The sequence below is a fragment of the Nerophis ophidion genome, linkage group LG08 (genome assembly GCF_033978795.1).
Source record: "Nerophis ophidion isolate RoL-2023_Sa linkage group LG08, RoL_Noph_v1.0, whole genome shotgun sequence".
Classification (NCBI taxonomy): domain Eukaryota; kingdom Metazoa; phylum Chordata; class Actinopteri; order Syngnathiformes; family Syngnathidae; genus Nerophis; species Nerophis ophidion.
The window spans coordinates 15808236-15835941 of record NC_084618.1 but is presented as its reverse complement, the minus strand read 5'-3'; the positions used below and the strand labels follow the sequence as shown (position 1 = coordinate 15835941).

The window sequence follows — 27706 nt, the reverse complement described above, 5'->3', positions numbered from 1 at the left end:
TTGTTTTTCTAAAATCTAGAGATTTAGGAATTGAAAGTCAAACAAATAAATAAAATATAAAAATTATGACATATTTTTTCGCTTTTATGATTGGGACCCTTTTGGGTCCTTAAGTGGGATTGTTTTTCTAAAAAAGAGATTTAAGAATTGAAAATAAAAAAAAATATGACATTTTTAACACTTTTATGAGTGGGACCCTTTTGGGTCCCCAAGAATATTAATGGGATTTTTTTTCCTAAAATCTAGAGATTGGGGAATTGAAAGTGAAAAACAAAATAAAAGAAATGATGACATATTTATAACACTTTTATTAGTGGGACCCTTTTGGGTCCCCAAGAATATTAATGGGATTTTTTTCCCTAAAACCTAGAGATTGAGGAATTGAAAGAGAAAAACAAAATAAAAGAAATGAAGACATATTTATAGCACTTTTATTAGTGGGACCCTTTTGTGTCCTTAAGTGGGATTGTTTTTCTAAAATCTAAAGATGTAGGATTAGAAAGTAAAAAAAAAATAAAAAATTATGACATATTTTTCAGCACTTTTATGAGTGGGACCATTTTGGGTACCCAAGAATATTAATGGGATTTTTTCCCCTAAAATCTAGAGATTGAGGAATTGAAAGTGAAAAACAAAATAAAAGAAATGATAACATATTTTTAACACATTTGTGAGTGGGACCCTTTTGGGTCCCCAAGAATATTAGTGGGATTGTTTTTCTAAAATCTAGAGATTTAGGAATTGAAAGTCAAAAAATTAATGACATTTTTTCACTTTTATGAGTGGGACCCTTTTGGGTCCTTAAGTGGGATTGTTTTTCTAAAATCTAAAGATTTAGGATTAGAAAGTAAAAAAAAAAATAAAAAATTATGACATATTTTTTAGCACTTTTATGAGTGGGACCATTTTGGGTACCCAAGAATATTAATGGGATTTTTTTCCCTAAAATCTAGAGATTGAGGAATTGAAAGTGAAAAACAAAATAAAACAAATGATAACATATTTTTAACACATTTGTGAGTGGGACCCTTTTGGGTCCCCAAGAATATTAGTGGGATTGTTTTTCTAAAATCTAGAGATTTAGGAATTGAAAGTCAAAAAATTAATGACATTTTTTCACTTTTATGAGTGGGACCCTTTTGGGTCCTTAAGTGGGATTGTTTTTCTAAAATCTAAAGATTTAGGATTTGAAAGTTAAAAAAAAAAAATTAAAAAAAATTATGACATATTTTTAGCACTTTTATGAGTGGGACCATTTTGGGTGCCCAAGAATATTAATGGGATTTTTTTTCCTAAAATCTAGAGATTGAGGAATTGAAAGTGAAAAACAAAATAAAAGAAATGAAGACATATTTTTAACACATTTGTGAGTGGGACCCTTTTGGGTCCCCAAGAATATTAGTGGGATTGTTTTTCTAAAATCTAGAGATTTAGGAATTGAAAGTAAAAAAATTAAATAAAACAAAAAAATTATGACATATTTTTTCACTTTTATGATTGGGACCCCTTTTGGGTCCTTAAGTGGGATTGTTTTTCTAAAATCTAGAGATTTAGGATTTGAAAGTAAAAAAAAAAAAAAAAAAATTATGACATTTTTAGCACTTTTATGAGTGGGACCATTTTGGGTGCCCAGGAATATTAATGGGATTTTTTTTCCTAAAATCCAGAGATTGAGGATTTGAAAGTGAAAAACTAAATAAAAGAAATGATATTTTAAACACGTTTGTGAGTGGGACCCTTTCAGGTCCCGAAGAATATTAGTGGGATTTTTTTTCTAAAATCTCAAGATTTAGGAATTGAAAGTCAAAAAATTATGACATATTTTTTCACTTTTATGATTGGGACCCTTTTGGGTCCTTAAGTGGGATTGTCTTTCTAAAATTTAAAGATTTAGGATTTGAAAGTAAAAAAAAAAAATTATGACATATTTTAGCACTTTTATGAGTGGGACCCTTTTGGGTCCCCAAGAAATTAATGGGATTTTTTTCCCTAAAACCTAGAGATTGAGGAATTGAAAGTGAAAAACAAGATAAAAGAAATGATGACATATTTATACACTTTTATTAGTGGGACCCTTTTGGGTCCTTAATTGGGATTGTCTTTCTAAAATCTAAAGATTTAGGATTTGAAAGTAAAAAAAAAATAAAAAATTATGACATATTTTAGCACTTTTATGAGTGGGACCCTTTTGGGTCCCCAAGAATATTAATGGGATTTTTTCCCCCTAAAACCTAGAGATTGAGGAATTGAAAGTGAAAAACAAAATAAAAGAAATGATGACATATTTATAACACTTTTATTAGTGGGACCCTTTTGGGTCCCCAAGAATATTGATGGGATTTTTTTCCCTAAAACCTAGAGATTGAGGAATTGAAAGTGAAAAACAAAATAAAAGAAATAATGACATATTTATAACACTTTTATTAGTGGGACCCTTTTGGGTCCCCAAGAATATTAATGGGATTTTTTTCCCTAAAACCTAGAGATTGAGGAATTGAAAGTGAAAAACAAAATAAAAGAAATGATGACATATTTATAACACTTTTATTAGTGGGACCCTTTTGGGTCCCCAAGAATATTAATGGGATTTTTTTCCCTGAAACCTAGAGATTGAGGAATTGAAAGTGAAAAACAAAATACAAGAAATGATGACATATTTATAACACTTTTATTAGTGGGACCCTTTTGGGTCCCCAAGAATATTAATGGGATTTTTTTTTCCTAAAACCTAGAGATTGAGGAATGGAAAGTGAAAAACAAAATAAAAGGAATGATGACATATTTATAACACTTTTATTAGTGGGACCCTTTTGGGTCCCCAAGAATATTAATGGGATTTTTTTCCCTAAAACCTAGAGATTGAGGAATTGAAAGTGAAAAACAAAATAAAAGAAATGATGACATATTTATAACACTTTTATTAGTGGGACCCTTTTGGGTCCCCAAGAATATTAATGGGATTTTTTTCCCTAAAACCTAGAGATTGAGGAATTGAAAGTGAAAAACAAAATAAAAGAAATGATGACATATTTATAACACTTTTATTAGTGGGACCCTTTTGGGTCCCCAAGAATATTAATGGGATTTTTTTTTCCTAAAACCTAGAGATTGAGGAATGGAAAGTGAAAAACAAAATAAAAGGAATGATGACATATTTATAACACTTTTATTAGTGGGACCCTTTTGGGTCCCCAAGAATATTAATGGGATTTTTTTCCCTAAAACCTAGAGATTGAGGAATTGAAAGTGAAAAACAAAATAAAAGAAATGATGACATATTTATAACACTTTTATTAGTGGGACCCTTTTGGGTCCCCAAGAATATTAATGGGATTTTTTTCCCTGAAACCTAGAGATTGAGGAATTGAAAGTGAAAAACAAAATAAAAGAAATGATGACATATTTATAACACTTTTATTAGTGGGACCCTTTTGGGTCCCCAAGAATATTAATGGGATTTTTTTTTCCTAAAACCTAGAGATTGAGGAATGGAAAGTGAAAAACAAAATAAAAGGAATGATGACATATTTATAACACTTTTATTAGTGGGACCCTTTTGGGTCCCCAAGAATATTAATGGGATTTTTTTCCCTAAAACCTAGAGATTGAGGAATTGAAAGTGAAAAACAAAATAAAAGAAATGATGACATATTTATAACACTTTTATTAGTGGGACCCTTTTGGGTCCCCAAGCATATTAGTGGGATTGCTTTTCTAAAATCTAGAGATTTAGGAATTGAAAGTCAAAAAATTAATGACATTTTTTCACTTTTATGAGTTGGACCCTTTTGTGTCCTTAAGTGGGATTGTTTTTCTAAAATGTAAAGATTTAGGATTTGAAAGTAAAAAAGAAAAAGAAAATAATGAGATATTTTTAGCACTTTTATGAGTGGGACCAATTTGGGTGCCCAAGAATATTAATGGGATTTTTTTTCCTAAAATCTAGAGATTGAGGAATTGAAAGTGAAAACAAAAGAAATGAAGATATATTTTTAAAACATTTGTGAGTGGGACCCTTTTGGGTCCCCAAGAATATTAGTGGGATTGTTTTTCTAAAATCTAAAGATTTAGGAATTGAAAGTAAAAAAATTATGACATTTTTTCACTTTTACGATTGGGACCCAAAGGTCCTCAAGTGGAATTGTTTTTCTAAAAAAGAGATTTAAGAATTGAAAATAAAAAAAATATGACATATTTAACACTTTTATGAGTGGGACCCTTTTGGGTCCCCAAGAATATTAATGGGATTTTTTTTATCTAAAATCTAGAGATTGAGGAACTGAAAGTGAAAAACAAGATAAAAGAAATGATGACATATTTATACACTTTTATTAGTGGGACCCTTTTGGGTCCTTAAGTGGGATTGTTTTTCTAAAATCTAAAGATTTAGGATTTGAAAGTAAAAAAAAATAAAAAAAATTATGACATATTTTAGCACTTTTATGAGTGGGACCATTTTGGGTCCCCAAGAATATTAATGGGATTTTTTCCCCTAAAACCTAGAGATTGAGGAATTGAAAGTGAAAAACAAAATAAAAGAAATGATGACATATTTATAACACTTTTCTTACTGGGACCCTTTTGGGTCCCCAAGAATATTAGTGGGATTTTTTTCCCTAAAACCTAGAGATTGAGGAATTGAAAGTGAAAAACAAAATAAAAGAAATGATGAAATATTTATAACACTTTTCTTACTGGGACCCTTTTGGGTCCCCGAGAATATTAATGGGATTTTTTTATCTAAAATCTAGAGATTGAGGAACTGAAAGTGAAAAACAAAATAAAAGAAATGATGACATATTTATACACTTTTATTAGTGGGACCCTTTTGGGTCCTTAAGTGGGATTGTTTTTCTAAAATCTAAAGATTTAGGATTTGAAAGTAAAAAAAAATTAAAAAATTATGACATATTTTAGCCCTTTTATGAGTGGGACCATTTTGGGTCCCCAAGAATATTAATGGGATTTTTTTTCCCTAAAACCTAGAGATTGAGAAGTTGAAAGTGAAAAACAAAATAAAAGAAATGATGACATATTTATAACACTTTTCTTACTGGGACCCTTTTGGGTCCCCAAGAATATTAGTGGGATTTTTTTCCCTAAAACCTAGAGATTGAGGAATTGAAAGTGAAAAACAAAATAAAAGAAATGATGACATATTTATAACTCTTTTCTTACTGGGACCCTTTTGGGTCCCCGAGAATATTAATGGGATTTTTTTCCCCTAAAACCTAGAGATTTAGGAATTGAAAGTGAAAAAAAAATAAAAGAAATGATGACATATTTATAACACTTTTATTAGTGGGACCCTTTTGGGTCCCCAAGAATATTAATGGGATTTTTTTTCCCTAAAACCTAGAGATTGAGGAATGGAAAGTGAAAAACAAAATAAAAGAAATGAAGACATATTTTGAACACGTTTGTGTTCAAGAATATTAGTGGGATTGTTTCTGAGGGTGTACCGTGTGTGCGCAGCTGCAGCAGCAGCAGGCGCGCCTGATGAAGATCAACCACGACCTGCGCCACAAGATGTGGATGGTGGAGGCGCAGGGCAAAGCGCTGATCGAGCAGAAAGTGGAGCTGGAGGCCGGCGCTCAGACGCGGGGCCAGGAGGTGGGCGCCCTGCGGCAGGAAGTGGCGCGCCTGCGGGAGCGGCTGCGGGGAAGCCCGCCCGCGGGGGACGCCGCGCCTCGGACAGCGTCGCCTGCGCAGGTAAAATTTTCACAACGTTCAACGTGAGAAGTCCAAACAGTGGGAGGTAATCCGGTTTTGCTCCAGCAACCATCTAAGGCGGCGGCGGTCGCTGCTTTTGAGCCGCTCAGCCCAGACGGCTATGATGATGATGATGAGGAGGAGGAGGAGGAGGAGGAAGAAGCGGTGTTGCTTTGGGTAAAAACAGGAATGGTTTGACAGTTTGAATCCCAGACTAACGCTGACTCGGCATGTCTGACCGCATTCATGCAAAGCTGCACAACGCTCGCCTCCAACCTTTCTTGGGAATGTTGGTCCCAGCCCCTTCCTGCTCCCTCACTGATAACACAATGGCTAATCCCCCCCAAGCGTCAAATATATATTTTTGAATGACGTCAAAAGTGGTATTTTACACCTAAAAATGTATTCTCTTTTGTTTTAGAATAAAACTTAAGTTAAGAGATTTTCACATAATTGGAAAAAGTTAAATTTTTTGTTATGGTTTATGGTATAAATAACATTTTATCATGAAATAAATAAAAGTACTTATAAATAATAATATTAAATATAATTCTGATTAAAGCCCCAATTTAGCAAGGGTCTGGTAATAATGCAGAACAATATGGAATAATATAACATTTGAATGATGTTAAAAGTGTTATTTTGCACTTAAAAATGTAGTCTTTTTGTTTTAGAAAAAAAAATTAAAGTTTGACCAAAAAAAAAAGATTTTTAAATGAATAAGTGAAAATTTTGGTAAGGGTGACTTGTCCAAGGTGTACACCACCTTCTGCCCGATTGTAGCTGAGATAGGCACCAGCGCCCCCCGCGACCAGAAAAAAGGGAATAAGTGGTAGAAAATGGATGGGTTTATTGTATAAATAAATGATATAGCATTTATATTATTTTAATGATGTTAAAAGTGTTATTTTGCACTTAAAAAGGTATTATTTTTGTCTTGGAAGAAAAATTAGGTCTGACCAAAAAAAGTATTAAATAAAATATTCAATTAAATAAAAAAAAAAGTTAACATTTTAGTAATGGTTTATGGTATAAATACAATTAAATAAATAAAAGTACTAATAAATAATAATGAAATAAAAAACTATGAATACAATTCTGCTTAAGGCCCCAATTTAGCAAAGGTCTGATAATAATGCAGAAGAATATGGAATAATATAACATTTATATTATTTGAATGATGTTAAGTGTTATTTTGCACTTAAAAATGTAGTCTTTTTGTTTTAGAAGAAAAATAAAGTTTGACAAAACAAAAGGTATTTTCACATGAATAAAAAAGTTTATTTTTTGTAATGGTTCATGGTATAAATACAAGTATATAATTAAAAAAAAGAAGAGTATTAATAAATAATAGTACAATAATAGTATGAATACAATTATGTTTAAAGCCCCAATTTGGCAGGGGTCTGGTAATAATGCACAATATATTTATTTATAATTGATACTATATTGTGTATTTATATTATGTAATGTTAATTTTTTTATTTTGCACTTTAAAATGGGATTTTATTATTACTTTGTTTTAGAACAAATCGAGTCAAATTCAAGTTTCATTACAAATGTATGCTAATATTTTCCCTTCAACATTTTTTTTTTATAATTTAAAATACATTTTATATAATTATATATGAATACAATTTTAAAAATATATAAAAGTTTTTTTTTTTTTAAAGTATAAACAAATAATAAATAAATACAATTTGGCTTAAAGCCCCAATTTAACCAGTGCCTGATAATAATGCACAACAATATGAAATAGTCTAAACACATTTATAATTGATACTTGTGTTTTTATATAAATTTTAATGTTAAATTTGATATTTTACACATAAAAATGTGATTTTATTATTACTTTGTTTTAGAACAAAACATGCGTCAAATTTATGTTTGACTACAAATGAGTGCTAATATTTTCACATGAATAAAAAATATTTTTTATATATTAATATACATTTTATACAATTTAATATGAATACAATTTTATAAATACATAAAAGGTTTACAAATTTAAAAATATAAATACAATTTTACTTATAGCCCCAATTTAACCATAATGCACAACAATATAAAATAGTATAAACACATTTATAATTGATACTAAATTGGGTTTTTATATTAATTTGAATGTTAAATTTGATATTTTGCACATAAAAATGTGATTTTATTATTACTTTGTTTTAGAACAAAACATGCGTCAAATTTAAGTTTCACTACAAATGTGTGCTAATATTTTCACATGAATAAAAAATATTTTTTATAATTTAATATACATTTTATACAATTTTAAAAATATATAAAAGGTTAAAAAAATTATTAAAAAATAAATACAATTTGACTTATAGCCCCAATTTAGCCATGGCCTGATAATAATGCAAAACAACATAACTTTTATACTACATTGTTTATAATACTTTAATGATGTTAAATTTGATGTTTTGCACTTAAAATTTTATTTTTTATTATTACTTTGTTTTAGAACAAAACACGCACGTCACATGAATAAAAAAAAGTTTACATTTTTGTAATGATGTAAATAAATTTATTATTGGTATGAAATAAATACAATTATGTAAATGAATGAATTATAGGTATACAAATTTAAAATAGTATAAATAAAATGGTGCTTAAAACCCCAACTTAGCCATGGCCTGACAATGCCACAGAATAATATCACATTTTAAAATGACGTAACTATTTTATTTTAAGGAGTCTATTTTATTTCATGATCCTGATTTAGCCATAAAATACGAAATCTAGGGTTTCAAAAATGTGTGTGAATATTTTATCATAATAATTCCTGTGAAACGGAATTTTTTTTTTTTAATATATAATTTAAGAGATTTTAATTCAAGTATGATTTTTATAAAATAATTTAAAATGTAAAACCCTCACAATTATTTGTTTTCTTCAGTGATTAATTTGTTGGGGTGAAATGTTGTGTGTGGTGTTAAGGTGCCCGGCGCCCTCTGCAGTTAAGTAGTGTGTGTGTGTGTGTGTGTGTGTGTGTGTGTGTGTGTGTGTGTGTGTGTGTTAATTGAAGGCTGTGCCGTTTGCCAGCAGGAGGACATGTGTGATGACGACATGTCTGCTGTGTACAAATATTTCACCAAGGTATCCTCACTTCTTCTCCTTCCTGCCCGCCGTCGCTTCCCCGCCTGTGACGCACTTCTCTGCTCCTCCACCAGGAGGCGCAGTGCGAGGAGGAGGAGGAGGAGGGGGTGGAGGAGACGGACCCCCGGGACCCTAACAGAGCCAGGTTCACGCTGCAGGAGCTGAGGGACGTCCTTCACGAGAGGAACGAGCTCAAAGCCAAAGTCTTTATGCTGCAGGAGGAGCTGACTTATTACAAGAGGTGAATATGAACAGGAGTGTGACATCACTGTCTTTGATGTGGTTGTGATATGAACAGGAGTGTGACATCATTCTGAACATCTTTGATGTGGTTGTGATATGAACAGGAGTGTGACATCACTGTCTGAACATCTTTGATGTGGTTGTGATATGAACAGGAGTGTGACATCATTCTGAACATCTTTGATGTGGTTGTGATATGAACAGGAGTGTGACATCAGTCTGAACATCTTTGATGTGGTTGTGATATGAACAGGAGTGTGACATCACTGTCTTTGATGTGGTTGTGATATGAACAGGAGTGTGACATCACTGTCTTTGATGTGGTTGTGATATGAACAGGAGTGTGACATCATTCTGAACATCTTTGATGTGGTTGTGATATGAACAGGAGTGTGACATCACTGTCTGAACATCTTTAATGTGGTTGTGATATGAACAGGAGCGTGACATCACTGTCTGAACATCTTTGATGTGGTTGTGATATGAACAAGAGTGTGAGATCAGTCTGAACATCTTTGATGTGGTTGTGATATGAACAGGAGTGTGACATCACTGTCTTTGATGTGGTTGTGATATGAACAGGAGTGTGACATCACTGTCTGAACATCTTTGATGTGGTTGTGATATGAACAAGAGTGTGAGATCAGTCTGAACATCTTTGATGTGGTTGTGATATGAACAGGAGTGTAACATCACTGTCTGAACATCTTTGATGTGGTTGTGATATGAACAGGAGTGTGAGATCAGTCTGAACATCTTTGATGTGGTTGTGATATGAACAGGAGTGTGACATCACTGTCTTTGATGTGGTTGTGATATGAACAGGAGTTTGACATCACTGTCTGAACATCTTTGATGTGGTTGTGATACGAACAGGAGTGTGACATCAGTCTGAACATCTTTGATATGGTTGTGATATGAACAAGAGTGTGACATCACTGTCTGAACATCTTTGATGTGGTTGTGATATGAACAGGAGTGTGACATCAGTCTGAACATCTTTGATGTGGTTGTGATATGAACAAGAGTGTGACATCACTTTCTGAACATCTTTGATGTGGTTGTGATATGAACAGGAGTGTGACATCACTGTCTGAACATCTTTGATGTGGTTGTGATATGAACAGGAGTGTGACATCACTGTCTTTGATGTGGTTGTGATATGAACAAGAGTTTGACATCACTGTCTGAACGTCTTTGATGTGGTTGTGATACGAACAGGAGTGTGACATCACTGTCTGAACATCTTTGATGTGGTTGTGATATGAACAAGAGTGTGACATCATTCTGTACATCTTTGATGTGGTTGTGATATGAACAGGAGTGTGACATCACTGTCTGAACATCTTTGATGTGGTTGTGATATGAACAGGAGTGTGACATCAGTCTGAACATCTTTGATGTGGTTGTGATATGAACAGGAGTGTGACATCACTGTCTGAACATCTTTGATGTGGTTGTGATATGAACATCTTTGATGTAGTTGTGATATGAACAGGTGTGTGACATCACTGTCTGAACATCTTTGATGTGGTTGTGATATGAACAGGAGTGTGACATCAGTCTGAACATCTTTGATGTGGTTGTGATATGAACAAGTGTGACATCACTGTCTGACCATCTTTGATGTGGTTGTGATATGAACAGGAGTGTGACATCACTGTCTGACCATCTTCGATGTGGTTGTGATATGAACAGGAGTGTGACATCAGTCTGAACATCTTTGATGTGGTTGTGATATGAACAAGAGTATGACATCAATCTGAACATCTTTGATGTGGTTGTGATATGAACAGGAGTGTGACATCAGTCTGAACATCTTTGATGTGGTTGTGATATGAACAAGTGTGACATCACTGTCTGAACATCTTTGATGTGGTTGTGATATGAACAAGAGTGTGACATCACTGTCTGAACATCTTTGATGTGGTTGTGATATGAACAAGAGTGTGACATCAATCTGAACATCTTTGATGTGGTTGTGATATGAACAGGAGTGTGACATCACTGTCTGAACATCTTTGATGTGGTTGTGATATGAACATGAGTGTGACATCACTGTCTGAACATCTTTGATGTGGTTGTGCTATGAACAAGAGTGTGACATCAATCTGAACATCTTTGATGTGGTTGTGATATGAACAGGAGTGTGACATCAGTCTGAACATCTTTGATGTGGTTGTGATATGAACGAGATTGTTACATCAATCTGAACATCTTTGATGTGGTTGTGATATGGACAGGAGTGTGACATCAATCTGAACATCTTTGATGTGGTTGTGATATGAACAGGAGTGTGACATCACTGTCTGAACATCTTTGATGTGGTTGTGATATGAACAGGAGTGTGACATCACTGTCTGAACATCTTTGATGTGGTTGTGATATGAACAGGAGTGTGACATCACTGTCTGAACATCTTTGATGTGGTTGTGATATGAACAGGAGTGTGACATCACTGTCTGACCATCTTTGATGTGGTTGTGATATGAACAGGAGTGTGACATCACTGTCTGAACATCTTTGATGTGGTTGTGATATGAACAAGAGTGTGACATCATTCTGTACATCTTTGATGTGGTTGTGATATGAACAGGAGTGTGACATCACTGTCTGAACATCTTTGATGTGGTTGTGATATGAACAGGAGTGTGACATCAGTCTGAACATCTTTGATGTGGTTGTGATATGAACAGGAGTGTGACATCACTGTCTGAACATCTTTGATGTGGTTGTGATATGAACAAGAGTGCGACATCACTGTCTGAACATCTTTGATGTGGTTGTGATATGAACAGGTGTGTGACATCACTGTCTGAACATCTTTGATGTGGTTGTGATATGAACAGGAGTGTGACATCAGTCTGAACATCTTTGATGTGGTTGTGATATGAACAAGTGTGACATCACTGTCTGACCATCTTTGATGTGGTTGTGATATGAACAGGAGTGTGACATCAGTCTGAACATCTTTGATGTGGTTGTGATATGAACAGGAGTGTGACATCAGTCTGAACATCTTTGATGTGGTTGTGATATGAACAGGAGTGTGACATCAGTCTGAACATCTTTGATGTGGTTGTGATATGAACAAGTGTGACATCACTGTCTGAACATCTTTGATGTGGTTGTGATATGAACATGAGTGTGACATCACTGTCTGAACATCTTTGATGTGGTTGTGCTATGAACAAGAGTGTGACATCAATCTGAACATCTTTGATGTGGTTGTGATATGAACAGGAGTGTGACATCAGTCTGAACATCTTTGATGTGGTTGTGATATGAACGAGATTGTTACATCAATCTGAACATCTTTGATGTGGTTGTGATATGAACAGGAGTGTGACATCAATCTGAACATCTTTGATGTGGTTGTGATATGAACAGGAGTGTGACATCACTGTCTGAACATCTTTGATGTGGTTGTGATATGAACAGGAGTGTGACATCACTGTCTGAACATCTTTGATGTGGTTGTGATATGAACAGGAGTGTGACATCACTGTCTGAACATCTTTGATGTGGTTGTGATATGAACAGGAGTGTGACATCACTGTCTGAACATCTTTGATGTGGTTGTGATATGAACAGGAGTGTGACATCACTGTCTGACCATCTTTGATGTGGTTGTGATATGAACAGGAGTGTGACCTCACTGTCTGACCATCTTTGATGTGGTTGTGATATGAACAGGAGTGTGACATCACTGTCTGAACATCTTTGATGTGGTTGTGATATGAACAGGAGTGTGACATCACAGTCCGAACATCTTTGATGTGGTTGTGATATGAACAGGAGTGTGACATCAGTCTGAACATCTTTAATTTGGTTGTGATATGAACAAGAGTGTGACATCAATCTGAACATCTTTGATGTGGTTGTGATATGAACAGGAGTGTGACATCACTGTCTGAACATCTTTGATGTGGTTGTGATATGAACAGGAGTGTGACATCACTGTCTGACCATCTTTGATGTGGTTGTGATATGAACAGGAGTGTGACCTCACTGTCTGACCATCTTTGATGTGGTTGTGATATGAACAGGAGTGTGACATCACTGTCTGAACATCTTTGATGTGGTTGTGATATGAACAGGTGTGACATCACAGTCCGAACATCTTTGATGTGGTTGTGATATGAACAGGAGTGTGACATCAGTCTGAACATCTTTAATTTGGTTGTGATATGAACAAGAGTGTGACATCAATCTGAACATCTTTGATGTGGTTTTGATATGAACAAGAGTGTGACAGCAATCTGAACATCTTTGATGTGGTTGTGATATGAACAGGAGTGTGACATCACTGTCTGAACATCTTTGATGTGGTTGTGATATGAACAGGAGTGTGACATCACTGTCTGAACATCTTTGATGTGGTTGTGATATGAACAGGAGTGTGACATCACTGTCTGACCATCTTTGATGTGGTTGTGATATGAACAGGAGTGTGACCTCACTGTCTGACCATCTTTGATGTGGTTGTGATATGAACAGGAGTGTGACATCACTGTCTGAACATCTTTGATGTGGTTGTGATATGAACAGGAGTGTGACATCACAGTCCGAACATCTTTGATGTGGTTGTGATATGAACAGGAGTGTGACATCAGTCTGAACATCTTTAATTTGGTTGTGATATGAACAAGAGTGTGACATCAATCTGAACATCTTTGATGTGGTTTTGATATGAACAAGAGTGTGACAGCAATCTGAACATCTTTGATGTGGTTGTGATATGAACAGGAGTGTGACATCACTGTCTGAACATCTTTGATGTGGTTGTGATATGAACAGGAATGCGACATCAGTCTGAACATGTTTGATTTGGTTGTGATATGAACAAGAGTGTGACATCACAGTGAACATCTTTGATGTGGTTGTGATATGAACAGGAGTGTGACATCACAGTCCAGACTGTGAACATCTTTGATGTGGTTGAGATATGAACAGGAGTGTGACATCCCATTCTGAACATCTTTGATGTGGGTGAGATATGAACGGGAATGTGACATCACAGTGAACATCCTGGATATGGTTGATATGATGAACAGGAGTGTGGCATTACAGTGAACATCTTTGATGTGGTTGTGATATGATGAACAGGACTGTGAACATCTTTGATGTGGTTGTGATATGAACAGGAGTGTGACATCCCATTCTGAACATCTTTGATGTGGGTGAGATATGAACAGGAGTGTGGCATCAGTGAACATATTTGATGTGGTTGTGATATGATGAACAGGACTGTGAACATCTTTGATGTGGTTGTTATATGATGAACAGGAGTGTGACATCACAGTCCAGACTGTCAACATCTCTGAGGTAGTTGTGTTATGAACAGGAGTGTGACATCAAAGTCTGAACATCTTTGATGTGGTTGCAGTGAGGAGACGCAAGACGACATGATCTCCTCCTCACCGAGTCCTTCGCCCGAGCTAAGGAGTCGCTCGCGCTCGTCTTTGCAGCCTGAATCTGGAATCAAACGCCTGTAAGTTGTCTCAACACCCACACTTACATCAAAGATCCTCTATATGAGACACACACACACACACACACACACACACACACTTGCATACTTTTTTATCAAAGATCCTTTATACGACACACGCGCACACTACTGCGTAAGCTTCAATTAAAGATCCTCTATTTGACACACACACACTACAAAGATCCTCTATATGACACACACACACACACACATAATTTAAATATCCTTTATCTGACACAGTCACACACTACTGCATACACATAAAACAAAGATCCTCTAAATGACACACACACACCAATACATAGACTTAAATCAAAGATCCTCTATATGACATACACATAAATACACAAATCAAAGATCCTCTAAAGGACACACAATAGTGCATACACACGTTAAAGATCCTCTATACAACACACACACTACTACATACACAAATCAAAGATCCTCTGTCTAACACACTAACGCACATAAATCAAAGATCCTCTATATGACAATCACACTACTGTATACACTTTAATCAAAGATATAAGACACACACGTGACACTACTGTTGCATTTAAATCAAAGATCCTCTATACGACACACACACTATTACATACACTTAAATCGAATATACTCAATGACACACACACTACTACATACATACACATTATTCACAGATCCTCTAAACTACACACATAAATCAAATATCCTATATATGACACAGACACACACAGAGATACACATATCAAAGATCCTCTATACGACACACACACTATTACATACACTTAAATCGAATATACTCAATGACACACACACTACTGCATACATACACATTATTCACAGATCCTCTAAACTACACACATAAATCAAATATCCTATATATGACACAGACACACACAGAGATACACATATCAAAGATCCTCTATACGACACACACATAAATCAAATATCCTATATATGACAGAGATACACGTATCAAAGATCCTCTAAATGACACTCAGAGATACACATTTCAAAGATCCTCTATATGGCACACACACTACTGCATAGACATAAATCAAAGATCCTCTATACGGCACACACACAAATACATATATCAAAGATCCTCTATACGACACAACTGCATAGACATAAATCAGAGATACACATATCAAAGATCCTCTATACGACACACACATTACTGCATAGGCATAAAACAAAAATCCTCTAAATGACACACACAGAGATAAACATATCAAAGATCCTCTATACGACACACACTACTTAATAGACATAAATCAAAGATCCTCTAAATGACACACAGAGATACATGTATCAAAGATCCTCTATTTGGGACGGCGTGGCGCAGTGGGAGAGTGGCCGTGCGCAACCCGAGGGTCACTGGTTCAAATCCCACCTAGAACCAACCTCATCACGTCCGTTGTGTCCTGAGCAAGACACTTCACCCTTGCTCCTGATGGGTGCTGCTTGGCGCCTTGCATGGCAGCTCCCTCCATCAGTGTGTGAATGTGTGTGTGAATGGGTAAATGTGGAAGTAGTGTCAAAGCGCTTTGAGTACCTTGAAGGTAGAAAAGCGCTATACAAGTACAACCTATTTATATTATTATTATATTTGACACACACATTACTGCATTGACATAAATCAAAGATCCTCTATACGACACACTACTTCATAGACACAAATCAAAGATCCTCTAAATGACACTCAGAGATACACAAATCAAAGATCCTCTATACGACACACACTACTGCATAAACATAAATCAGAGCTACACATATCAAAGATCCTGTATCTGACACACACACTACTGCATAGACATAAATCAAAGATCCTCTATACGACACACACACAGATACATATATCAAAGGTCCTCTATATGACAACTGCATAGACATCAATCAATCAATGTTTACTTATATAGCCCTAAATCACTAGTGTCTCAAAGGGCTGCACAAACTACTACGACATCCTCGGTAGGCCCACATAAGGGCAAGGAAAACTCACACTCCTTGGAGAGGAGGAAAGCAATGGATGTCGAGCGGGTCTAACATGATACTGTGAAAGTTCGATCCATAATGGATCCAACACAGTCGCGAGAGTCCAGTCCAAAGCGGATCCGTTCACAGCGGAGCCAGCAGGAAACCATCCCAAGCGGAGGCGGATTAGCAGCGCAGAGAAGTCCCCAGCCGATACACAGGCAAGCAGTACATGGCCACCGGATCGGACCGGACCCCCTCCACAAAGGAGAGTGGGACATAGAAGAAAAAGAAAAGAAACGGCAGATCAACTGGTCTAAAAAGGGAGTCTATTTAAATCAGAGGTACACATATCAAAGATTCTCTATACGACACACACTACCGCATAGAGATTAATCAAAAATCCTCTAAATGACACACACAGAGATACACATTTCAAAGATCCTCTATATAACACACAGTACTGCATATACATAAATCAAAGATCCTCTAAATGACACACACACAGATACATGTATCAAAGATCCTCTATTTGACACACATTACTGCATAGACAAAGATCCTCTATACGACACACACATTACTGCATAGACATAAATCAAAGATCCTCTAAATGACACACACAGAAATACACATTTCAAAGATCCTCTAAATGACACACACAGAAATACACATTTCAAAGATCCTCTATATGACACACTACTGCATAGACATAAATCAAAGATCCTCTATTTGACACACACATTACTGCATAGACAAATCAAAGATCTTTTATACAACACACACACTACTTCATAGACATAAATCAAAGATCCTTTAAATGACACAAACAGATACACATATCAAAGATTCTCTATATGACACACACTACTGCATGGACATTAATCAAAGATCCTCTAAATGACACACACAGATACACATTAATCAAAGATCCTCTATACGACACACACCACTGCATAAACATAAATCAGAGATACACATATCAAAGATCCTGTATTTGACACACATTACTGCATAGACATTAATCAAAGATCCTCTAAATGACACAAAGAGAGATAAACATATCAAATATCCTCTATTTGACACACACATTACTGCATAGACATATCAAAGATCTTCTATACGACACACACTACTTCATAGACATAAATCAAAGATCCTTTAAATGACACAAACAGATACACATATCAAAGATTCTCTATATGACACACACTACTGCATGGACATTAATCAAAGATCCTCTAAATGACACACACAGATACACATTAATCAAAGATCCTCTATACGACACACACCACTGCATAAACATAAATCAGAGATACACATATCAAAGATCCTGTATTTGACACACATTACTGCATAGACATTAATCAAAGATCCTCTAAATGACACAAAGAGAGATAAACATATCAAATATCCTCTATTTGACACACACATTACTGCATAGACATATCAAAGATCTTCTATACGACACACACTACTTCATAGACATAAATCAAAGATCCTTTAAATGACACAAACAGATACACATATCAAAGATTCTCTATATGACACACACTACTGCATGGAGATTAATCAAAAATCCTCTAAATGACACACACAGAGATACACATATCAAAGATCCTTTATACAACACACACTACTGCATGAACATAAATCAGAGATACACATATCAAAGATCCTGTATTTGACACACATTACAGCATAGACATTAATCAAAGATCCTCTAAATGACACAAAGAGAGAAACATATCAAAGATCCTCTATTTGACACACACATTACTGCATAGACAAATCAAAGATCTTTTATACAACACACACACTACTTCATAGACATGAATCAAAGATCCTTTAAATGACACAAACAGATACACATATCAAAGATTCTCTATATGTCACACACACTACTGCATAGACATTAATCAAAGATCCTCTAAATGACACACACAGAGATACACATATCAAAGATCCTCTATACGACACACACTACTGCATAAACATAAATCAGAGATACACATATCAAAGATCCTGTATTTGACACACATTACTGCATAGACATTAATCAAAGATCCTCTAAATGACACAAAGAGAGATAAACATATCAAAGATCTTCTATACGACACACACTACTTCATAGACATAAATCAAAGATCCTTTAAATGACACAAACAGATACACATATCAAAGATTCTCTGTATGACACACACACTACTGCATAGAGATTAATCAAAAATCCTCTAAATGACACACACAGAGATACACATTTCAAAGATCCTCTATACGACACACACTACTGCATAAACATAAATCAGAGATACACATATCAAAGATTCTCTATATGACACACACACTACTGCATAGACAATCAAAGATCCTCTAAATGACACACACAGAGATACACATATCAAAGATCCTCTATACGACACACACTACTGCATAAACATAAATCAGAGATAAACATATCAAAGATCCTGTATTTGACACACATTACTGCATAGACATTAATCAAAGATCCTCTAAATGACACAAAGAGAGATAGACATATCAAAGATCTTCTATACGACACACATACTACTTCAGAGACATAAATCAAAGATCCTTTAAATGACACAAACAGATACACATATCAAAGATTCTCTAAATGACACACACACTACTGCATAGAGATTAATCAATAATCCTCTAAATGACACACACAAATACACATTAATCAAAGATCCTGTATTTGACACACATTACTGCATAGACAATCAAAGATCCTCTAAATGACACAAAGAGAGATAAACATATCAAAGATCCTCTATTTGACACACACATTACTGCATAGACATATCAAAGATCTTCTATACGACACACACTACTTCATAGACATAAATCAAAGATCCTTTAAATGACACACACAGATACACATATCAAAGATCCTCTATACGACACACACTACTGCATAAACATATATAAGAGATACACATATCAAAGATCCTGTATTTGACACTCACGTTACTGCAAAGACAAATCAAAGATCCTCTAAATGACACAGAGATAAACATATCAAAGATCCTCTATTTGACATACACATTACTGCATACACATAGATCAAAGATCCTCTTTACGACACACACTACTACATAGGCGTAAATCGAAGATCCTCTATAAAACACACACACTACTTCATAGACGTAAATCAAATATATTCTTAATGACGCGCACATCAAAGATCCTGTATTTGACACACACATTACTGCATACACATAAATCAAAGATCCTCTATATGATACACACACACTACTGTATACACTTTAATCAAAGATTGTTGATAAGACACACACATGACACTACTATTGCATACACTTAATTCAAAGATCCTCTATTTGACACACACACACGCGACACTGTACTATGGCATACAATTAAATCAAAGATCCTCTATATGACACACACACACACGACACTACTATTGCATACACTTAATTCAAAGATCCTCTATTTGACACACACACACGCGACACTGTACTATGGCATACACTTAAATCAAAGATCCTCTATATGACACACACACTACTGTATACACTTTAATCAAAGATTGTTGATAAGACACACACGACACTACTATTGCATACACTTAATTCAAAGATCTTCTATTCGACACACACACACGCGACACTGTACTATGGCATACACTTAAATCAAAGATCCTCTATATGACACACACAAACCATTCTGAAAGATGTTTACTTTAAAGTCAAATAAAGCGATAAGCACTGACAAAATGAACAAATTGAATCCTTTAAATAAAGACCTCGGGTGTACAAATAACCAATCCTATGATTATTGTCTTTATGCAAAAACTGTATAAATATATATATATATTTAAAAATAATTATGATTTGGGACTAGCGGTAGGAAATGGATGGATGGAATTATTTCTATTTTAACCACAATTTGAAACAGAGGCCTAATGTGCATTCTTCCTCCAGGCCAGCAGGAGGCGACGCCAGCAAGTCCCGTATTTAATCATTTTAATGAAAATAATTATATTGGATTAGTTGTGTGTCTGTGTGTGTGTGTGTGTGTGAGCGTGAGCTTCACAGTTTGATGCCCCCCCCCCCCCCCCTCCCTTGTGTGACAGGATGTTCACGGCCATCATGCCCATGGTGGCGGCCGGTCTGATCCAAGATGATCCCACTTTACTGCCCGCCAGACGCCTCTCGGCGCTTGTATGATGCAACATACATAACATACTGTATCTATTTACATCACATAGTGCATCTATTTACGTGACAAAGTGCATCTATTTGGCGAGGCTAACACTGCTGCTACCAAGCTAATCAACACCTGGCTGCACCTAAAATGCAATGATTGATTGGCATGGGCGTCACACTCAAAAAAAAAAACACAAAAAAAAACCCCAAGCTGAACTAAAAGTAAAATAACAATTTTGAAAGAGTTTTGCTGTGCGTGCTGAAGCAACCTGCTCATTTCTAATTGTTCGAAGAAAGTCTATTTCCGGAAAAGACAACAATGACTTTTGCTCAAAAAGGAACCCAATCAAAGTCCATGTTTTTAGTTATTGACTTATTTAAGGCTCTAATTATTTAAACACAAATATTACTTAGATTTGTTTTTTTCGGGGGGGGATTATTGCATATTTGCGGGGGGGTTGACATAAAAACTGGTTTTCATTGACAATAACAGAATAAACATTACACAAAATATACGCATATATATACACACACACGTGTGTGGATATATGCACGCATCAGCAGTGGCAACCTGGATATGTATATATACATATATATATGCATATACATGTATACATACATATATATATGTATATATACATATATATGCATATATATGTATACATACATATATATACATGTATATGCATGTATACATATGTATATATACATATATGTATATATGCATATATATGTATGTATATATACATACATATATATGTATATATGCATATATATGTGTATATATGCATATGGATGTATGTATATATGTATATATACATACATCTATATGCATGTATATAAGTATATATACATATGTGTATATATATGTATATATACATATATGTGTATATACATGCACATGCCTATATATGTATATATACATATATACATGTATATATGCATATATATGCATATACATATATATGCATATATATGTATATATACATATATATGTAAATATATATGTATATATGCATATACATATATATGCATATATATGCATATATACATATATATGTAAATATATATGTATATATACATATGTATGTATATATGTATATATACATATATATGTATATATACATATATATGCATATATATGTATATATACATATATATGTATACATCCATCCATCCATCCATCCATTTCCTACCGCTTATTCCCTTTCGGGGTCGCGGGGGGCGCTGGCGCCTATCTCAGCTACAATCGGGCGGAAGGCAGGGTACACCTTGGACAAGTCACCACCTCATCGCAGGGCCAACACAGATAGACAGACAACATTCACACTCACATTCACACACTAGGGCCAATTTAGCATATATATGTATATATACATATATGCATATATACATATATGCATATATATGTATATAAGCATATATACATGTATATATGCATATATGTATATATACATATATACATGTATATATGCATATATGTATATATGCATATATATGTATACATATATGCATACATATGTATATATACATGTATACATACATATATATGTATATATACATGTATATGCATATATACATATGTATATATACATATGTATGTATATATACATACATATATATTCATATATATGTATATATACATACATACAGTATAAGTATATATATATATATATGTGTGTATATATATATGTGTTTATATATATACATATCTGTATATATGCATATATATGTATATATACATACATATATATACATATACATCTATGTATATATACATATATATACATGAATGTATATATGCATATATATGTATATATACATACATATACATATATGTATATATACATATATATATACATGAATGTATATATATTACATACATATATACACATGTATGTATATATATATATATACATATATACACATACATCTATGTATATATATATATATACATATATGTAATATATATATATGTAATATATATATACATATACATGTGTGTATATATATATATATTGTAGGTTTCTGTGGTGCATATGTTACACAGTGTTTAATATCGGGTAAAGCAGGTAGAAAAGATGTTATGGCCTGTTGTGTTTTTCCCTGACCTAACTAACATAAACACATCAAATTCTCCAAGTAAAAAAAGTCCTTTCCGGAAAAGACACTTGAACATAAACGTGAAACGCATATTTTGATTGCGACTAAAAAAACAAAAATGTCTTCTTTGTGCCCTCAGCTTTAGTTTGTTCTCCCGTGACAAGCAGCGCAGTTGGCCGCGTGGAGGCGGAGTTGGAGGCTCGTGGTCGCCCAAAGAGGAGGGCGCGGACACGGAAGAAGCGCAGGAGGCCTTGCCGCACTTTTAGCCGCCGCACGCTCGGCACATCAAATATGCAAAAAAAAAAAAAAGAGGCATTGTTGTATTTTTTTATTTAACCTTTGCACACAGACGAGAACTAAGAAGGAGAAGAAAAACGGCCATTTTTACTGAAGTCTGAAGGACTGAAACGCTTTCTTATAAAAACTAACATCAGCTTGGAAGGATTTATAACACCGACTGAAGCTTCGCGTTTAAGCTAAGCTAATGTTTTTATTTGTTCTGTAACTTATTTTTTTTTGTACCATTATGAACATTTTCAGCTCACTTCTCATCGTGTTGGACTCCCTGCTGCTTTTCATGCGGCGAAAGAAGCTTTGCACATCACTGCTGTGTTGCCTTTAAATTGCAAAGTTTTCAGGAAGTGCAGAAGAAGAAGAAGTGGGAGGAGCTTATGTTTGCATATTTGTGTTTAAAGGCCTACTGAAATGAGATGTTCTTATTTAAACGGGGATAGCAGCTCCATTCTATGTGTCATACTTGATCATTTCGCGATATTGCCATATTTTTGCTGAAAGGATTTAGTAGAGAACATCGACGATAAAGTTTGCAACTTTTGGTCGCTAATAAAAAAGCCTTGCCTGTACCGGAAGTAGCAGACGATGTGCGCGTGACGTCACGGGTTGTGGAGCTCCTCACATCTGAACATTCTTTACAATCATGGCCACCAGCAGCCAGAGCGATTCGGACCGAGAAAGCGACGATTTCCCCATTAATTTCAGCGAGGATGAAAGATTCGTGGATGAGGAAAGTGAGAGTGAAGAACTAGAAAAAAAAAAAAAGGCGAGGGCATTTACTAATGTAGCCGAGTGTCCTGAGTTCGCCTATACAGCGTACTTATATAATAAAATAATAAACGGGAGACATTAAAGCAGGTACGGTAGCCACCGCTTCTTTAACGTAAACTCCTTTACACCTCTCTCTCCACAACCACACCCCCTACGTCACAGCCCCATGGCAACTCTGAAAGGACAAAACTCCTCCTCCTCACACTCTCTGTTAACTTGGGACACCCTGAACTGTTTGTTACACTAGGATAATTCTGGAAAATCCCTTATCTGCTTATTGTGTTACTAGTGTTTTAGTGAGATTATATGGTCGTATCTGGAAAGTCGGAGGGGTGTGGCCACATTTCTGGACGAGGCAGATGTAAGCATCCGACGGTCGGGGGCGGCCGTTGAGAGGAGGCAAGAGAGTCCGCAGCTGCAGGAAGAACGGCGCAAACTCTCCGCTCATGTCTACGGTAAGAGCCGACTTATTACCACCATTTTCTCACCGAAACCTGCTGGTTGACATGTGTTAGGGAACCATGTTCGCTTGACCGCTCTGTTCCATAGTAAAGCTTCACCGTCATCTTTCGGGAATGTAAACAAGGAAACACCGGCTGTGTTTGTGTCGCTAAAGGCGGCCGCAATACACCGCTTCCCGCCTACAGCTTTCTTCTTTGACGTCTCCATTTTTCATTGAACAACTTGCGAATAGATTCATCAACACATGTCCAGAATACTGTGGAATTATGCGATTAAAGCAGACGACTTATGGCTGGGATCGGTACTGGAACAAAATGCGTGACATCATACCGCGACATTTTAGCAGGATACTTCCACGGGAAATTTTAAATTGCAATTTAGTAAACTAAAAAGGCCGTATCGGCATGTGTTGCAATGTTAATATTTCATCATTGATATATAAACTATCAGACTGCGTGGTCGCTAGTAGTGGCTTTCAGTAGGTCTTTAAATTGCAATGTTTTCAGGAAGTGCAGAAGAAGAAGAAGTGGGCGGAGCATATTTTTGCATATTTGTGTTGAATGTCAAAACCGGACATGAAGACATGCTACTGCAGTACTTCCGAGTCCCAACACAAGAAATGTGAAATTGTACCACAAGTCATTCATGACATAACGCATGGAATAAAGTGTGTTGTTGCTTGCTAACGTTTCAAAATAAAAAATGGTTTAGGAGCTGAAATGGGAAGAAAAACACTTTCAAAACGCTCCTTGATGCCATGATTTGGATTCTAGAAGTACCGAGTACCGTGTTTTTCTGGAACGTTGTGCAGCTAATTTATGGGCCGTAATGTTTTGTATTCAACAAACGGTTTTCATAAAACAGCCCCAGAGACGCTGAAAAGGGGAGTTATTGTTTGCGCTTCCTGTTTCGTGCCTTGAACCGGGAGTAGAACTGTCTTCATTCATCACTCCAAGTAACATTTGTAAGTTTTACAATGTAACTAAAACAATTCATACCTACTAAACCAGGGGTGTCCACAGTGCGGCCCGCAGGTCATTTTTAACGGCCCCGCGGTACATTTAAAAAAAATTAAAAACATAAAAAGTGGTATAAAAGAGCAAACGGGTGAAATGTAACTAGAAAATGTTGCAATGCTTTAATAACACAAAGCTGCCATGCAGGCTGTTTCTTTCTTTAAAAAAAATAAAAAATTAATCAAAATCAATGTCATTTTGAATTATTGACCTATTCGAGGCTTCAATTACGTCACATTAAATATTCCCCTTTAAGATATTTTTTGTGGGGAAATGTGGCATATTTTGTGTTTTGCCATATAAAAAACTGAGCTGTTTTTTATTTAAAGAATGGCCTAAAACAGGGGTGCTCACACTTTTTCTGCAGGCGAGCTACTTTTCAATTGACCAACTCGAGGGGATCTACCTCATTTATATATATCATTTATATTTATTTATTTATGAAAGAGAAATTTTTGTAAACAAGTTAAATGTGTTTAATGATAATACAAGCATGTGTAACACATATAGATGTCTTTCTTTCACAAAGACAAGAATATAAGTTGGTGTATTACCTGATTCTGATGACTTGCATTGATTGGACTCAGACAGTAATGATGATAACGCCCACATTTTCAAATGGAGGAGAAAAAAAGTTGTCCTTTCTGTACAATACCACATGAAAGTGGTTGTTTTTGGCATCTAATTCATCCAGCTTCCATACACTTTACAAGAAAAACATTGGCGGCAAATTCCGTAGCTTGCTTGATTGACATTCACGGCACCCGAGGGTCTTGTGAGATGACGCTGGCTGCTGCCAGTTCATTATTATGAAAAAATGACAGAGAGGAAGGCGAGAAACACTTTTTATTTCAACAGACTCTCGCGCCGTCCCTTCCGTCAAAACTCTAAAGGCCGACTGCACATTTCCTATCTTCACAATAAAAGCCCTGCTTCATGCTGCCTGCGCTAACAAAATAAGAGTCTCGGAAAGCTGGCGTGCACGAGTGATGTGCACGCCAGCTTTCTGAGGGATCGCTTGTGCACGCCAGTTTTCCGAGACTCTGTATTTAGTTAGCGCAGGCAGCATGAAGCAGGGCTTTTATTGTGAAGATAGGAAATGTGCAGTCGGCCTTTAGAGTTTTGACGGAAGGTACAGCGCGAGAGTCTGTTGAAATAAAAAGTGTTTCTCGCCTTCCTCTCGGTCATATTTTCATAATAATGATCTTGCAGCAGCCAGCGTCATCTCACAAGACCCTCCGGTACCGTGAATGTCATTTAAGTGACGTCTTGGTGAAGATTGATGATCACTAATTTTTAGGTCTATTTTTTTTAAAAGCCTGGCTGGAGATGGACTGACACACCCCCCGCGGTCGACTGGTAGCTCGCGATCGACGTAATGGGCACCCCTGGCCTAAAACAAACAAACAAAACAACAAGAAAACTTATAATTGACGGATATATCTGAAGTTGATCTTGATATTGTTGTGCTAAAAGTAAACAGTAAAAATAAAGTATAATTTATTTTTGAACACTTTAATAAGTAGGACACTTTTGTATCCCCAATTATTTTAGTGTAACTTGTTTTTAAGTTTCATTGCTCCAAAAATAATAATGAATCACAATCCAAAATTAAGGCTCTGATTATTATATAATCTCAAATATTCCACCTAAAAAAGTTATTGGGTGAAAATATAGCATATTTTGTGTTTTTTCCATTTTTTCCCCCTAATGTTGATTTGGAGATTTAAAACTTAAATAATAATGAAAAAAATACTGAATAATGACACACTTTATTGTTTTTAATATCCCCGGGATCATAACTGAGTGGAGGCCTAAATGTATATTTTTTATACATATGTTGTATTGGTTTTTAAAATAAAAATGATGAAAATGGCCCCCGCTTGCTCTGATTTTTAAGTGCGCGGCCCTCAGTGGAAAAAGTTTGGACACCCCTGTACTAAACCGTCCCATGCTTCTTCTTATTATTTTCATGCTTATTTGATGTGCTATTATTGTAATGTAATGAAGCTAGCGTCGTTAGCGAATATGCTAACATTTTTACAAGCGTCCTTGTTTGTAATTAGCAACTTTCAATGGCATTTTTGTATTGTTTCAGTTCCTTAAACATCACGGTGGAGTTATTGAGTCTGATTAGCAGATTGGAGAGCTAGCTTCCGCAGCTAGTGGGTCCATGACCATGACTTCTGTTTTGTTTGATCAGCTGTTTTACTGCCGTTTGGAAACAATTACATTTCCAAAATATGTTGTGGTTTATAGTCCGGTGCAGCTAATATATATAAACATATTTATTTTTTCTTAAATTTGTTGGGTGCGGCTGAACTACCGGTGCGCGCTATTGC

At 35.3% G+C, this 27706-nt stretch overlaps 1 protein-coding gene across 7 annotated transcripts in view; it reads left to right on the top strand.

Moving 5' to 3' along the window:
• The window catches only part of rilpl1 (Rab interacting lysosomal protein-like 1), a 53380-nt gene extending 28257 nt beyond the window's left edge, over positions 1–25123 (top strand). Inside the window, exons 4-10 of one of the 7 annotated variants that reach the window (XM_061907842.1) lie at positions 5476–5712; positions 5779–5889; positions 8770–8823; positions 8898–9064; positions 14456–14560; positions 20646–20733; positions 22961–23184. In XM_061907842.1, coding sequence (XP_061763826.1) covers positions 5476–5712; positions 5779–5889; positions 8770–8823; positions 8898–9064; positions 14456–14560; positions 20646–20733; positions 22961–22966 — 768 coding nt within the window. In that variant the 3' untranslated portion in view covers positions 22967–23184. Of the gene's footprint in view, positions 1–5475; positions 5713–5778; positions 5890–8769; positions 8824–8897; positions 9065–14455; positions 14561–20645; positions 20740–22960 lie in introns of those variants that run through there. The other 6 variants (XM_061907841.1, XM_061907843.1, XM_061907846.1 and 3 more) reach the window with 6 other exon arrangements.
• Positions 25124–27706: the final 2583 nt, after the last annotated feature.